At 36.0% G+C, this 17,738-nt stretch overlaps 1 protein-coding gene across 17 annotated transcripts in view; it reads left to right on the top strand.

Annotated features, from left to right (window-relative positions):
* Nucleotides 1-17,738, top strand: part of COG6 (component of oligomeric golgi complex 6) — a 299,945-nt gene that overhangs the window by 40,837 nt on the left and 241,370 nt on the right. For 16 of the 17 annotated variants that reach the window (XR_010936897.1, XR_010936889.1, XR_010936888.1 and 13 more), the window contains 2 exons: nucleotides 271-324; nucleotides 3,167-3,246. Coding sequence is in view for 3 of the 17 variants with exons in the window: in XM_067713212.1 (XP_067569313.1) it covers nucleotides 271-324; nucleotides 3,167-3,246 (134 nt within the window). In the remaining 14 variants the exon portion in view is untranslated. Of the gene's footprint in view, nucleotides 1-270; nucleotides 325-3,166; nucleotides 3,247-7,745; nucleotides 9,772-17,738 lie in introns of those variants that run through there. The other variant, XM_067713213.1, reaches the window with a different exon arrangement.

Below are 17,738 nucleotides of genomic sequence, written 5' to 3'. Positions count from 1 at the left end.
TGATTAAATCTGAAGTATCCTTTTATTTCCATTGTTAATAAACTTATGTGCTTCTCCAACAAATATTATTGAGTGCCTTCACGCTAGTTATACAAAATGAACAAATCACAGTCCCTCTTTTAATTGAGGTTGGAGATAGGACACTTGAGTTCTTTGGAAATAAGCTAAATTTTCAAATTCGGGCAATCTACTAATGGATTGTATTTGAGAAGTGAAGTGTAACATATAGCACCTGTTTTCATCTTGGTTTTGTCCCTTTTTTTTTTTAAGGGCCCTTTAGCTAATTTTCCCAACCTAGATTCTGTGGCACTGAAGGCTGCAATGGTAAGTACATAATAAAGCATTTCAACATACGTTTCCTTATGGAACATTATTCTTATTTTTTCCTGTGTGATAATTATTGTCTCGGGTGATAATTTTATCTCTTCATATGCAGTATTCACGTTGGGTCCAGTCATAATGTTGCACATGTATTCCTTTAACTAAGGAGATCTGACCAAGGCATAACATTTGTAGTAATATTGCACCATACCCTAATAGTGTCATTATTCCTGTTTAGGTTTTCTTCAGTTTCAGAGTTTTACTCCTAACCTAATGGAGAAAGGAATGAGAGACACGAAGGAGTTAGCTATATATCATCATAGACGTCCATCTGTCAGTGATCCTGGGCTTATAGTTCTTGACTTCTTCCTGAGTTGATAACTGAAATTGGATTCCAATCTTAAAATATACTCTTGACTGTGACGCTCACCGAACCTCCACTTTATTACCTTCTTTTCAAGTGATGAGCTTGCTTGCACATCCCTTTCTGCATGAGCACCACTTCTTGTAGCATGTTTCCACATCTTAAGTACATACTTTGCCTATATATGTGTGTGTGTATACACACACGCACACACAGCCATCAGTTGGATGACACTCATTTAGTCCTCATAGGAATGATCCCCTTTGGAAGCTTTATGATACGAATTCTAGTGGTAGTAATAATAAACAGTAAGTAATGACAACGTCCATTAACATATATTGAGCATGACACACATTTTTAATGTACTAACTCTTTAATCCTCCTAACAACCCCATTCAACCCAGTACTTACGCTCTTACCTACTATATGTACTGCCTGTCCTATGTGTTTCAATACTCACTGCCACAGTGGTTTGACTTCGATAAACAGTTCTCTTGGGTGACTTCTCTGATGCCAGGGCTTTCCTATCCATCATCTGACAGAGCTAAATTTAACTGAAAATAAAGGGTAGACCCACAAGATACCCAACAAATGCAAAGAATACAGAGCTGACAGAGTTAACATTAGACAAGGTAGATTTTAAAAACACTAAATATCATAAATAAGGAACATTATGTCATGATAAAAGACAGCATATAAAAAGTAAGTCATAACTTGTGTATATCCAACATAACAGTAAAAACTGTAGAAATGCAAAGATTTGATTCTGAAAAGTGCAAAAATAAATGAATACATTTTACATTCATTAAAAAAGATAAGTTTCTTAGAAAGTTAAATGTACACTCACCATACCGCCCAGTAATTCCACTTTAAGGTATTTACTGCCCTCCCCCGCACCCCCGCCCCAGCAAAATGAGGATATAGGTCTACGCAGAGATCAGTAACCTTAGTACTCAGTAAATGTGTGCGTCCCGCCTATTTCTCCTTCTCCAGTGACGCATATCCAGTTCATAATATAAACTCACACAATATATTTAAGCCCTATTACAGGTTCGTATATGCCTGATCTTAACTTTAAAAACAATTGAGTTGAATATCTTAGGTGTCTCTAAAGAAACAAACTCTTGATTGAGTTTTATGTGTGATCCATTGTTTTATCTATAACTGTTTGGTGCCCCAACTTGGATGCTTCAAAGGCACGTCAGTTCACCATATCCCAAACTGAGCTCTTCTAACTCTTCCCCACCAGCCCCAACCCCAGGTCCTTTTCCAAGTGTTCTTAACTCAGAAAGTATAAGAGCATCTGTCCACTAATTATTTCAGCATTTATTAACCAAGTATCTGCTATTATCTAGGTATCATGCTGAGAACTGGAATGATCTAGTAAGAGATGCAGTTATCACACAACTAAATAAATATATAAAGAGTACAGTTGTGAATTGTGATAATGCTGTGAATTACACAGATCCAAAACCTGGGCGTCAGCCCCTTTATCCTGTCTGTCACTAACCAAATCTTGATGATTTTGCTCTCTAATTCTCTCAGATATCTAATCTTCTCTTCACTCCTATTGCCCTTGGCGTCTAAGATGCCGCAAGAACTACCTATGTGGTGTCCTTTCATCTGCTATTACAACCTCCCCTTCCATTCTTCTTGCTGTAGCCAGATTTAGCTTCTTAAAATTTAAATCAGATGATTTCCCTTCTTTGGTGGTTTCCTAATGCTTTTACAGTAAGAATTAAAATCTCCTAGAAACCATGCAAGTCCTGCATGGAGTGATCTCTGGTAGGCATCCTCTTTCTCACCTAAGCCTTCCTCCACACCAGCCCCACTACACACTTAACCTAACATCTATTCATCATTAAGATTTCACGTAAAACGACCTTTCCTCAGAAATGCTTTTGCCAAACGTACAGGTTAGGTCTGTGTCCTCCTGATTGATGCTTTTGTAGTATCTTGGTTTTTCCTTTATTTACATTATTATTTGTTCACTACCTCTCTCACTAGGCCATAAGCTCTGTGAAGCTAGGGACTGCCCTCTTTTGCTCACCGTTCTATTTACATTATGTTATATGGCACCTTACCAATAACAGGCACTCCATAAATATTAATTTAATGAATAGAGGAGTGACTAATTAAGAGATACATTGCATTTAAGAAAGTAAGGTAGACTTGAGATCTGAAGACTTTACTTCTTGCTAATATTATTACCCAAGAAGTTTGGTGAGGGAGATCAGGATAAATGGCTTGGATCAGAATTTTGAAAGTAGGTATTGCTGATACTGACTGCATTAAAGAGTTGACACTTTCAGTGAGTTTTTAGTTAAAATGTGTAAGGAATAGCTCATTTTGATCATGAGGAACTCGTTATTTGGAATATGGGATTTTTACTAAGATTTAATCCTTAAAAGAGATGCTTATTTGGGATGTCTGTTAGCAGATATATGCACTTTGTGTTTTGGATGTCTCTGTTTTGTTTAGGTTCAGTTTGATCGCTATCTGTCAGCCCCAGACAACCTGTTAATGCCACAGCTGAACTTTCTTCTAAGTGCCACAGTGAAGTAAGTATTTTTTGGTCCCAATTAGCTGGTAAAGAGTCACATATTTTTAAATGCCAAGCACATTTATAAGAAAAAAAATTACTTTCAAGGTATTTTGATTGTATAGTATGGACCTAGCATCCTGTTATAAATTCATACTAATTATAATGACATTAAAAAATTGAGATATACATATGGTTTATGTAAATAATAGTGCAACTAAGAATTGGTCAGTACCTATTTACCCCTTTTTTCATTCAGAAAATTTCTAAAATGTTTTTTGCAAAGTATTCTAAAATTAAATGTAACCTATGAATGTATTTTCATGTTTCTTTAAGAAGAAAAATTATGGTATCAGTTTGGCTACTTATTTTAAAAATCAGGTTGCTATGAAAATGTAAGTCATTTAACACATTTAAGATTCAACATTAAAGCAGATTTTCTAACTGCTTTTTCCCCCTTTTTTGATTGATGGCAGGTCCTACCCTCAAAAATACGTTCTGTTCTTATTTCTCCTACTGTATAGGCATAGTATTATATTTGATCTTATTTATAAAGCATTTGAAATAATAGGAGATAACTTTCATTTAGTTAAATTTTGAACCTTTTCAAAATGATAATTCATTTTTAAGCAAAAATATTTTCACGTCTTTATGTTCTCAATTTCTTTCTATTCATATTGTATTTAAAATGTCAATTGTTTCTTTGAAATAGAGCTTTGAAATGTAAAACTTTCTTTCATTCCGTCTCATTTTGTTTTGTTAATATTCTGTTCTCCTGAACTTTGCTTGTCTCTGCGGTTGCAGTACCTTTGGGACACCTGTCATTGTCTCCCTTTTTCTCGTCTTGTAGTTTGACTGCCTTTCAAAGGAGATTTTGACTGAGCACTTCATCCTTGGCATAAACTATTGAATACATTTAGGTAGCCAGAAAGTGAGGTTGTATAGATAATAAAGAAAAGAATAGAAAATTAAAATACCCTTAAAGAATTCTTCCTTCCTTGTAATGAATTAGAAGGGCGTTGTTCTTTTTTCAACGCCAGACTCCAACATTTACCTTTTAATGGTATAAAAATAGAGGTTTGACTACAGAAACCACAGCTATGCATATTTATAAAATATTCTCAGTGTCTTTTCTTACTGAGTCAGAATTGTTTATATGAGTAATTTAAGAAATAAAGAGACTATAGATACTTCCTAAAGTGAGCTTGTGGAAAAGTGGATATGATTTTGAGGATTCTTTCAGGAATCTTCCTCTATTATATATGCTAGAAACAAAGCAGGTATCTTTAAAAAGAATTACTTTGGTTTTTTAAAAGAGGTAGGGGCTTCCCTGGTGGCACAGTGGTTGAGAGTCCGCCTGCCGATGCAGGGGACATGGGTTCGCGCCCCAGTCTGGGAAGATCCCACATGCCGCGGAGCGGCTAGGCCCGTGAGCCATGGCCGCTGAGCCTGCGCGTCCGGAGCCTGTGATCCGCAACGGGAGAGGCCACAACAGTGAGAGAATAGTTTTCTTCTCTTTAACTGCCTCCTTTTAAGCCACCTGTCTTTAACTCTCAGGAATACCTGTGTAAACAAAAATAACGCAAGTTTGGGAGTGGGGGTGGGGTTAGCCTACCAGAGAAATAACGACTAATTGGAAACAGTCTCAAACAGTGCTTTAGAGACCTCGGAAAGTCCAAGCCTTAAAAGTAAGGCTAGTCTGTTCTACAGTAAAGGCTACTTTTTTTTTTTTTTTTGCGGTACACGGGCCTCTCACTGTTGTGGCCTCTCCCGTTGCGGAGCACAGGCTCTGGACGCGGAGGCTCAGTGGCCATGGCTCACGGGCCCAGCCGCTCCGCGGCATGTGGGATCTTCGCAGACCGGAGCACGAACCCGTGTCCCCTGCATCGGCAGGCGGACTCTCAACCACTGCGCCACCAGGGAAGCCCTAAAGGCTACTTTTGACTCACACTAATAAAGCTTAAAAACAAACCTCTAGAAGATCACGTGGATCTTTACTAAATTAACTGCCTTCCAGAACAAAACTTAGCACTCGTAAGTATGACAGAATACAGACAATCAACAGTGTAGCATTTATAATGCTGAGCATGCAATAAAAAAAAACCACTTAGGTTTTAAGTAGTAGGAAAATATGAACCAAAACTAGAAGCAAAATCTGTCAACAGAAACAGACTTACTGACAGAGTTTACAGAATTAGCAGGTAAGGTCTTTAAAAAGTGTGTTCAACAACTTAAAGGAAAATTATATTGAGAGGAAAAGTTAGGAATTTTACAAAATGGGAATTCTAGGCCTGAAAAGTACAGTATCTAAAATGAAAATCTCACTGGATAGGCTTAACTGTCAGTTGGACATTCTAGAGCGAAAGATAAGTCAACTTGAAAAAAGGACAATAGAAATTGTCCAAATGGAAGCACAGATAGGAAAAAATTAAAAGCTGGAAAAAAGATGAAGAGAGTCTAGGTGAATTGTGAGATAATAATAAACATTCTAATACAGGTGTAAGTGAAGTGTCATAGTGAGATTGAGGCATAAAAAATTTGAAGGCATAAAAGAATTTTTTTCAAATCTGATGGAAAACATGAACCCACAGACTGAAGAAGCTAAATAAATCACAACAAGGAAAGCTGTACCAAGGTACACTGTAATTAAATTATTGAAGACCAGTGATAAAGAGAGAAAAACTTAAAAAGTAGCCAGAGGAAAAAAAGATGTATTATATGTGGGAACAATGATAAGTATACTAGTGACTTCTTGTTAGAAACAGTTCAAACCAGAAAACAATAGAATAGCATCTTTAAAAAGGTGGATGTTAAAACACTTTCAACTTTGTGTATTCATCAGAAGTATTTTTCAAACTGAAAGTGAAATAAATACATTTTGAGATAAGATAAACAAAAGTAGAGAGGATTGGGCTTCCCTGGTGGCGCAGTGGTTGAGAGTCCACCTGCCGATGCAGGGGACACGGGTTCGTGCCCCGGTCCGGGAAGATCCCACGTGCCGCGGAGCAGCTGGGCCCGTGAGCCATGGCCGCTGAGCCTGTGCATCTGGACCCTGTGCTCCGCAACGGGAGAGACCACAACAGTGAGAGGCCCGCGTACCACAAAAGAAAAAAAAAAAAGTAGAGAGGATTTATCATCAGTATACTGCAAGAAATGATAAAGGAAGTTCTTCAGGCTGAAGGAAAGTGATACCAGAAGAAAACTCCTATTTACACAGAGGAATGACAAGTGCAGGAAATGCTAAATATAAAAGATAGTAGACCATTTGAAATAAAAATAATAACTGAATTGTGGAGTTCTTAACACAGAGAAATAAAGTTTATGACTACAAAAGCACAAAAGATGGAGTGGGAGGGAAGTAGAAGTATACTGTTGTGATGTTGTAAGTTTACTCATGAAGTGTATAATATTGTTTAAAGGTAGATTGTAAACCTTACAGCAAGCACTAAAATAAATTATCTAACATGCCAACAGATAAAATAGAATGTTAAAAAAACTGTTATATCAAAAGAAAGCAGAAAAGAAAAGAACAGATGGGACAAATATAAAACAAGTAACAAGATGATAGACTTAAATTCATCCTTATAAGTAACTATATTAAATGTAAAAGAACTACACACTCCAGTTAAAAAGCAGTGGTCTTAGATTGGGTGAAAATGCACATGACCAAACTGTCTGCTGTCTATAACAAATCCACTTTAAATATAAGGACACAGTTTAAAAATATGGTATAATATATACCATGCAAATAAAAATTATAATAAAGTTGAAGTAGCTATATTCTGATATTAATATCAGAAAAATTAGACTGATAGATAATACCAAAGATAAAGAGGGATATTTCATAATTATAGGATCAATTCATGAAGAAGATATAATAGTAAATATGGGCAACTAGTAGCAGAACTTCATAAAACATGAAGTATAAGTTTATAGAATTGAGGAAGAATAGATAAATTGACATTTATTTTGACATTTCAACCCTCCTCTGTCAATAATTGATAGGAAAATTAGAAAACTAGCTCAGTGTAAAAGAACTGAACAATGTTGCTAATCAGCTCAGCCCAATAGAAAGAGAAGACCACACACAACTATGGAAAATAACATTCTTTTAAAGTGCATATAAAACATTCACCAAGCTAATGTAAAAATGAACAAAAAGAAAATAAGAAAGCCACTAGTGAGTATTCCCATCTATGAACATGGTGTGCCTGTTTATCCAGATCTTCTTTTAGAATTTTCAGTAAAGATTTACAGTTTCTTCATATAATTTTCCATGTATGTTACTGGGTTTATTCCTAGGAAACAATTCTGTGGCTTTTATAAGGTCTTTTATTTTCCATTACATGTTCTGATTAGATACTGCTGATGTACAGGGAAAGTACTAAATTTTTTGTTAATTTTGAATCTGGCCAGTTAACTAAACTCTTAGTTCTATTAGTTTATCAGTTGTTTGCCTTGATTTTTTGTTTTTGGTACAGACATCTAAAGTTAATGAGTTTCATTAATTTTTTTCAGTTTTATGACTAAACTCATTGTATTGGCTAGGTGCTCCAAAGTAAACAGTAGATGTAATGGTGAGTGTGCATATTTCATTTTGAACTTTAATGTTTCTGATGTTTCATCATCAAGTGTGATGTTTGTTGTAGATTTCCAGTGTTCCAACATGGACACATGGTATTCATCTCTAACTGGGTGTGTAGTGTAGTAATCTGTAAATTCAGCATAACTGCAGTCAAAATTGCCGTGGAACCATTTTATTAAATATTTATCTAGAAAGAAATATATGAGAGGAGACTCTGGTCACTTTTGACCATCTCCACAGTTGCCACTCTGGTCCAAGGTGGTATCATCTGTGCCTGGGTTATCATGTTAGCCTTGGATCTATTCTGTTTTCGCCCTTGCTCTCTCTATCATTGCCACACCAACCTCTACGATCTAATCTTAGCATCTCAACTAGAGTGATCCTTGAAAGGGTCGCCTTCACTTAACCCTCCATTTTACAGAAGAGGACATTTTTAGAAAGGTTAAATAATTGAAACAAGGTGAAACAATTAGCAAGAAGCAGAGCCAAGATTCGAATCCAGTATTCCAGAGCCTATTCTCTTTAACACTAGCTTGTACTGTATTTTTATTAACTCCTTCTATGTTGAGATTACATTGTTTTATTATTTTTAGAGGAAGCTCAGAAATGTTAGGCATGTGTAATAGATAAGGCTTATGTGAGATATGTGCCTTGGTCTCATCTAAAATATGCTTTAATTTTACTCCGAATGACAGAAAGCTGACCCACTATGGCATCTTTGGTGTGTATATTGTGATAAAGAGAAAACAAAAATGTACATTTTTAAACCAGTCTATTGTAAGTGTATTTTTTTTCTTAGTTTTCCAGGTTTAAACTGTTAACACCTTCTTTTCTCCTGTGGCGTGTTTGATTGCACTCTTAACTGTGGCACTGTAATAAAGCTCAATTTTAGTGATCACAGAACCTGAATGTTGAAATAAGTTATTTTTAGAAGTGCTGGGTTTATGGTAATGATGAAAGTTGTATTACGTTGTTATGGCAACCAAAATCCTAAAGTACTGATTAATGACAAGCTCACTGATTCTGGAAGTAAGCAGTGCATTTCTTATCACGGCTCAGTACTTTAAATAATTATTTAAAATATACATAATTTCAGTGAACATATTTTAAAGTGAGAACGGTATCTCCGTTTAGTTATACAATTATCTTTGTTAGTATTTCTAAAATTTATAATACCATATTTTTATGGCATTATGACATTTATAACTGGGCAAGTTAAATTTCTTAAGGTATGGAATTCCCGTGCATAGGTAACTAAAATATGTTGCCTTTATGTGAAATTATGTAACAAACTCATCTTCTCCTCATTTATTTCTTCTTCTTTTTTCTCATAGCACGTTAGCTATATCTTTGATATATACTGGTATAGCAAACTATATGGGAAAAGAAAAACTGTACTTTGCAAAAGTAAGAAAGACTTTCCAAAACATGAAAATAAGGCACATAGGGTCTGGGAGAACAGCATGTCTTTTTTTTTTTTTTTTAAATTAATTAAGTTATTTATTTTTGGCTTTGTTGGGTCTTCGTTGTTGTGCGTGGGCTTTCTCTAGTTGCGGCGAGAGGGGGCTGCTCTTCGTTGCGGTGTGCGGGCTTCTCGTTGCGGTGGCTTCTCTTGTTGCCAGGCACGGGCCCTAGGTGCATGGACTTCAGTAGTTGTGGCATGCGGACTCAGTAGTTGTGGCTCGCGGGCTCTAGAGCACAGGCTCAGGAGTTGTGGTGCATGGGCTTAGTTGCTCCGCGGCATGTGGGATCTTCCCGGACCAGGGCTCGAACCTGTGTCCCCTGCATTGGCAGGTGGATTCTTAACCACTGCACCACCAGGGAAGCCCCATCATGTCTTTTCAGTGTCATACTGAAACATTGTTAACAGGCCCATCAAAAATTATTTAATTATTTAAGAGGAATGCACCCTTGTTTGATTCTCTGTTTACTGTTGATTAAAGGTTCCATGGTTTTCCATGTCCTGTGTTTTTTCTTGCTCCATGGGATGTTAACTCATTTTATTTGTAACTTAATTTATTCTAACCTTCCTTTTTAAATACCTGTAAATGACCAGTTCCTCAGAATGTTTTAACCAGCTTTACCATCTTAGTAATTTCCTCATTGAGTTATTAAATTTTTGACATTCTTTATTTGTATGAGTCATGTTTTTAAATTTTTTGAAATTACCGTGAGAATTTTATGGTAGTAAAGAAACCAAGAAAGTTAATGGTCTAACTTTATAGATGAATCTTGGCTTACATTCAGATTTTGCTTTTCCATTTTAGCTGGCCTTTTGCATATCTGTTGGTCGTGTGAAAAGCAGAACTACCTTTAGAATTTTGACATAGAGAAACAGTTCTGAATGTACTGTCCATCAGCTATGTGATTGGCTGTGATTGATCAAAATATAGAAAGTAAAATCTGAGGTGGGTACCCATGCTGGAAAATAGCATACATGACTTAAAGGAAAAAAAAGGTACTGCTTTTCTTTACCTGTAGACGAAGTGATCAGTAGATAAGGACATTCCACGTTTTCAGAAGCACATGACTAGACTGAGATGATTTGCTGGTCATTTTGTATTTATAGAATTCCTGAATTTTTCTATTTTGAATATTGATTTTATTTGTCACTATAATTTATCATTATTTGAACTCTGTATTTCATACATGGTATTAGTGAATAATTTGGGCCACGACACCAGGCAGGCAGGCAGATATACAGATACATGTGTATACTTTTTCACATAAAGGATGAACTTACATAGTAATTAGCATTATAAATAAGGAGGAGGAGATAGTAAAATGGCAAGAAAATTGCTTTAGCACTTTAGAAACACCACCCATTTTTATACAAGTAACTGATATGCTTACTACAGTTCATTATTTAGGGAACCCAATTCTCCAAAGTAATGTGTGTGTCTGTATGTATATGTGTATGTATGGGTGTAAATAAACACATAGAGATGTTTTAACCACAGTTCATTAAAATGCTCTTAACTCTCAATGAAATGATATAATTTTAAAGCTGGAAGTGTCTTGTAAAGATTATCGAGGTCAGTATTTTGTTTTACAATAGTGAAATTAAGTCCTGGAACGGTTAAATTACTTGTTCGAGGCAGCAGTAAGTAGCAGAACTTCAACTAGAGTTGAGATCTCCTGACAGTAATGTCCTTCACTATACCATTTTATCTCTACCATATATAATTCATTAGGAAAACATCAATGAACATGAGTGTATGGACATGTACCTGGCTTTGGTAGTGATAAATGAACTCTTAACATTTGTCCAGAAATATGGACTCACTATCAGGCACAGTTCTTGCTCTTTACAGTTTGGATTTGACTCAGATTCACTTGGAGAATGTCTATTTCCATTGCATTTCTATCCTCTGGATTTTTTTTCTTACTAAGTTATGAGCACTTTTTTTTTCTTATTAATCATCCATTTAATACACATCAGTGTATACATGTCAATCCCAATCGCCCAGTTCATCACCCCCCACCCCCACCCCGCTGCTTTCCCCCCTTGGTGTCCATACGTTTGTTCTCTACATCTGTGTCTCTATTATTTCAGCCCTGCAAACCGGTTCATCTGTACCATTTTTCTAGGTTCCACATATATGCGTTAATATACGATATTTGTTTTTCTCTTTCTGACTTACTTCACTCTGTATGACAGTCTCTAGATCCATTCATGTCTCAACAAATGACCCAGTTATGTTCCTTTTTATGGCTGAGTAATAATCCATTGTATATATGTACCACATCTTCTTTATCCATTCGTCTGTCGATGGGCATTTAGGTTGCTTCCATGACCTGGCTATTGTAAATAGTGCTGCAATGAACATTGGGGTGCATGTGTCTTTTTGAATTATGGTGTTATCTGGGTATATGCCCAGTAGTGGGATTGCTGTGTCATATGGTAATTCTATTTTTAGTTCTTTAAGGAACCTCCATACTGTTCTCCATAGTGTCTGTATCAATTTACGTTCCCAACAGTGCAGGAGGGTTCCCTTTTCTCCACACCCTCTCCAGCATTTGTTGTTTGTAGATTTTCTGATGATGCCCATTCTAACTGGTGTGAGGTGATACCTCATTGCAGTTTTGATTTGCATTTCTCTAAGAATTAGTGATGTTGAGCAGCCTTTCATGTGCTTCTTGGCCATCTGTATGTCTTCTTTGGAGAAATGTCTATTTAGGTCTTCTGCCCATTTTTGGATTGGGTTGTTTGTTTTTTTAATATTGAGCTGCATGAGCTGTTTATATATTTTGGAGATTAATCCTTTGTCCGTTGACTCGTTTGCAAATATTTTCTCCCATTTTGAGGGTTGTCTTTTCATCTTGTTAATGGTTTCCTTTGCTGTGCAAAAGCTTTGACATTTCATTAGGTCCCATTTGTTTATTTCTGTTTTTATTTCCATTACTCTAGGAGGTGGATCAAAAAAGATCTTGCTGTGATTTATGTCAAAGAGTGTTCTTCCTGTGTTTTCCTCTAAGAGTTTTATAGTGTCTGGTCTTACATTTAGGTCTCTAATCCATTTTGAGTTTATTTGTGTCTGTGGCGTTAGGGAGTGTTCAAATTTCATTCTTTTACATGTAGCTGTCCAGTTTTCCCAGCACCACTTATTGAAGAGACTGTCTTTTCTCCATTGTATATCCTTGCCTCCTTTGTCATAGATTAGTTGACCATAGGTGCGTGGGTTTATCTCTGGGCTTTCTATCTTGTTCCATTGATCTATGTTTTTTTTGTGTGCCAGTACCATATTGTCTTGATTACTGTAGTTTTGTAGTATAGTCTGAAGTCAGGGAGTCTGATTCCTCCAGCTCTGTTTTTTTCCCTCAAGACTGCTTTGGCTATTTGGGGTCTTTTGTGTCTCCATACAAATTTTAAGATTTTTCGTTCTGGTTCTGTAAAAAATGCCTTTGGTGATTTGATAGGGATTGCATTGAATCTGTAGATTGCTTTGGGTAGTGTAGTCATTTTCACAATATTGATTCTTCCAATCCAAGAACATGTTATATCTCTCCATCTGTTGCTGTCATCTTTAATTTCTTTCATCAGTATCTTATAGTTTTCTGCATACAGGTCTTTTGTCTCCCTAGGTAGGTTTATTCCTAGGTATTTTATTCTTTCTGTTGCAATGGTAAATGGGAGTGTTTCCTTAATTTCTCTTTCAGATTTTTCATCATTAGTGTATAGGAATGCAAGAGATTTCTGTGCATTAATTTTGTATCCTGCAACATTACCAAATTCATTGATTAGCTCTAGTATTTTTCTGGTGGCATCTTTAGGATTCTCTATGTATAGTATCATGTCATCTGCAGTGACAGTTTTAGTTATTTTTCAATTTGTATTTCTTTTTCTTCTGTGGTTGCCGTGGCTAGGACTTCCAAAACTGTGTTGAATAATAGTGGTGAGAGTGGAAATCCATGTCTTGTTCCTGATCTTAGAGGAAATGCTTTCAGTTTTTCACCATTGAGAATGATGTTTGCTGTGAGTTTGTCATATATGGCCTGTATTATGTTGAGGTAGGTTCCCTCTATGCCCACTTTCTTGAGAGTTTTATCATAAACAGGTGTTGAATTTTGTCAAAAGCTTTTTCTGCATCTATTGAGATGATCATATGGCTTTTATTCTTCAATTCGTTAATAGGGTTATCCCATTGATTGGTTTGCATATATTGAAGAATCCTTGCATCCCTGGGATAAATCCCACTTGATCATGGTGTATGATCCTTTTAATGTGTTGTTGGATTCTGTTTGCTAGTATTTTGTTGAGGATTTTTGCATCTATATTCATCATTGATATTAGTCTGTAATATTCTTGTTTTCTAGTATCTTTGTCTGGTTTTGGTAGCAGGGTGATGGTGGCCCCGTAGAATGAGTTTGTGAGTGTTCCTTCCTCTGCAATTTTTGGAAGAGTTTGAGAAGGATGGGTGTTAGCTCTTCTCTAAATGTTTGATAGAATTCACCTGTGAAGCCATCTGGTCCTGGACTTTTGTTTGTTGGAAGATTTTTAAATCACAGTTTCACTTTCATTACGTGTGATTTGTCTGTTCATATTTTGTATTTCTTCCTGGTTCAGTCTTGGAAGGTTATACCTTTCTATGAATTTGGCCATTTCTTCCAGGTTGTCCATTTTATTGGCACACAGTTGCTTGTAGTAGTCTCTTAGGATGCTTTGTATTTCTGTGGTGTCTGTTGTAACCTTTTCCTTTTCATTTCTAATTTTATTGATTTGAGTCCTCTCCCCCTTTTTCTTGATGAGTCTGGCTAATGGTTTGTCAATTTTGTTTACCTTCTCAAAGAACCAGCTTTTAGTTTTATTGATCTTTGCTATTGCTTTCTTTGTTTCTATTTCATTTATTTCTGCTCTGATCTTTATGATTTCTTTCCTTCTGCTAGCTTTGGGTTTTGTTTGTTCTTCTTTCTCCTGTTCCTTTAGTGTAAGGTTAGATTGTTTATTTGAGCTTTTTCTTGTTTCTTGAGGTAGGCTTGTATAGCTATAAACTTCCCTCTTAGAACTGCTTTTGCTGCATCCCATAGGTTTTGGATCGTTGTGTTTTCATTGTCATTTGTCTCTAGGTATTTTTTGATTTCTTCTTTGATTTCTTCAGTGATCTCTTGGTTATTTGGTAATGTATTGTTTAGCCTCCATGTGTTTGTGCTTTTTATGTTTTTTTTCCCTGTAATTCTTTTCTAATCTCATAGCGTTGTGGTCGGAAAAGATGCTTGGTATGATTTCAGTTTTCTTAAATTTATTGAGGCTTGATTTGTGACCCAAAATGTGATCTATCCTGGAGAATGTTCTGTGCGCACTTGAGAAGAAAGTGTAATCTGCTGTTTTTGGATGGAATGTCGTATAAATATCAATTAAATCTATCTGGTCTGTTGTGTCATTTAAAGCTTATGTTTCCTTATTTATTTTCATTTTGGATGATCTGTCCATTTGTGTAAGTGAGGTGTTAATGTCCCCCACTATTATTGTGTTACTGTCGATTTCCTCTTTTATAGCTGTTAGCAGTTGCCTTATATATTGAGGTGCTCCTGTGTTGGGTGCATATATATTTATAATTGTTATATCTTCTTCTTGGATTGATCCGTTGATCATTATGTAGTGTCCTTCCTTGTCTCTTGTAACATTCTTTATTTTAAAGTCTATTTTATCTGATACGAGTATTGCTACTTCAGCTTTCTTTTGATTTCCATTTGCATGGAATATCTTTTTCTATCCCCTCACTTTGAGTCTGTATGTGTCCGTAGGTCTGAAGTGGGTCTCTTGTAGACAGCATATATATGGGTCTTGCTTTTGTATCCAGTCAGCAAGCCTGTGTCTTTTGGTTGTAGCATTTAATCCATTCATGTTTAAGGTAATTATCGATATGTATGTTCCTATGACCATTTTCTTAATTGCTTTGGGTTTGTTTTTGTAGGTCCTTTCTTTTCTTGTGTTTCCCACTTAGAGAAGTTCCTCTAGCATTTGTTGTAGAGCTCGTTTGGTGGTGCTGAATTCTCTTAGCTTTTGCTTCTCTGTAAAGCTTTTGATTTCTCCATAGAATCTGAGTGAGATCCTTGCTGGGTAGAGTAATCTTGCTTGTAGGTTCTTCCCTTTCATCACTTTAAGTATATCATGCCACTTCCTTCTGGCTTATAGAGTTTCTGCTGAGAAATCAGCTGTTAACCTTATGGGAGTTCCCTTGTATGTTATTTGTCATTTTTCCCTTGCTGCTTTCAATAATTTTTCTTTATCTTTAATTTTTGCCAGTGTGATTACTGTGTTTCTTGGCATGCTTTTCCTTGGGTTTATCCTCTATGGGACTCTCTGCGCTTCCTGGACTTGGGTGGCTATTTCCTTTCCAGTGTTAGGGAAGTTTTCTATTATAATCTCTTCAAGTACTTTCTCTGGTCCTTTCTCTCTCTCTTCTCCTTCTGGGACCCCTATAATGCATATGTTGTTGCATTTAATGTTGTCCCAGAGGTCTCTTAGGCTGTCTTCATTTCTTTTCATTCTTTTTTCTTTATTCTTTTCCACAGCAGTGAATTCCACCATTCTGTCTTCCAGGTCACTTATCCGTTCTTCTGCCTCAGTTAATATGCTGTTGATTCCTTCTAGTGTAGTTTTCATTTCAATTATTGTTCATCTCTGTTTGTTTGTTCTTTAATTCTTCTAGGTCTTTGTTAAACATTTCTTACATCTTCTCGATCTTTGTCTCCATTCTTTTTCCGAGGTCCTGGATCATCTTCACTATCATTATTCTGAATTCTTTTTCTGGAAGGTTGCCTGTCTCCACTTCATTTAGTTTTTTTTCTGGGGTTTTATCTTGTTCCTTCATCTGGTACATAGCCCTCTGCCTTTTCATCTTGTCTTTCTGTGAATGTGGTTTTTGTTCCACAGGCTGCAGGATTGTAGTTCTTCTTGCCTCTGCTCTCGCCTCTGGATTTTAAAAAATGTGTTTAATATTCATTATTGTACCTTATTCTGATTTTAAACTTCTTGTGAGGAGGAGTAGCCCTGTTTTTGTATTCCTTATGTAGTATAAGTATACACTGTGTTCAGACTGAGTATAGATCTTAGAGTATGAGGTGTGAGTAATGAATGCCTTATACACCTCCAGAAATCTTACTGCTTTTTGAGGGGGAGGTAGAGGGATGGGCTGGGAATTTGGGGCTGGTAGATGCAAACGATTACATTTAGAATGGGTAAACAACAAAGTCCAAGTTTATAGCACAGAAAATTATATCCAGTCTCCTGGGATAAACCATAATGGAGAAGAATATTAAAAAAAGAATCTATGTGTAAATGTCACTGTGCTGTATAGCAGAGATTGCGACAGCCTTTTAAATCCGCTACACTTCAATAAAAAATAAAATACAACAATTCAAATAAAACATCTTACTGATTTTAGTAAAGAACTAAAAGTGCTGTAGCTAAAAATCCATTATTTAAAGTACCAGGGATGTAATGTACAACATGATAAATATAATTAACACTGCTGATTATATATGAAAGTTGTTAAGAGTAAATCCTAAAAGTTGTCATCACAAGAAAAAAATTTTTATTTCTTTAATTTTCAACCTATATGAGATGATGGATGTTCACTAAAGTTATTGTGATAATCATGAATGATGGATGTAAATCAAATCATTATGTTGTACACCTTATACAGTGCTGTATGTCAATTATATCTCAGTAAAACTGGTATAAAAAAGATAAATCCATTATTTACCTTCTTGCAAAATGGGTATCAAATGTATAGTTAACAAGTTTTCCAAATGCTAGTTAGAGTATTTTCAGCTGTATCATTTATGGAAAATAATTTTTATGTCATTTTGATGCATTTATTGTTAGGCTCAGTTAATTACAGGAACGATCACTAATCAACAGATTAAAAAAATATCTCAAAGCCTCATCTGGATAAGTAGTTTTCCAAACCAGTTTCTACCGTCCTCCCTTCCAACAAAAAGGTAGTACAGCCAATAGCATTACTCCACTCTGCTCAGAAAATTGACTCAGTGTATCTTCCTTCTACCCAGTCTCATTTTGGGAGCTTTAGCAATTTGGGGACAATGTTAGGTTGCTCCAGCAAATCAAAGTTGCTTAAATCAAGAGTCTGAGACCCCATGGGAACAGTGTGCTGATGACTCGAGATCCAAGTGGACTCCCCTTCTCTTTCCATCTAACTAGTTTTGTTCTTTTTTGGACCACAGATCCACTTATTTCTGCAGATAATTTTACAAATGTATTAGTTTGGTCATGGATGTTCTAAAAACGGATTATTTCTAGCTCAGAAGATCAGAGAGGCTTCTTGGATGAGAGAGTACATTTTTACTGAGAATTAAGGGCGTTTAAAGTGGGTGAGACGGACATTCTATGCAAATGGAGGTATGTGAGTAAGCAAGGGAATTGAGGTCAGGAAGAGCAGGGCAGATAGAACAGTCAGTCA

This window comes from Pseudorca crassidens, chromosome 18, assembly GCF_039906515.1.
Source record: "Pseudorca crassidens isolate mPseCra1 chromosome 18, mPseCra1.hap1, whole genome shotgun sequence".
Taxonomy (NCBI): Eukaryota; Metazoa; Chordata; class Mammalia; order Artiodactyla; family Delphinidae; genus Pseudorca; species Pseudorca crassidens.
This window is presented reverse-complemented; position numbering and strand designations above follow the sequence as displayed.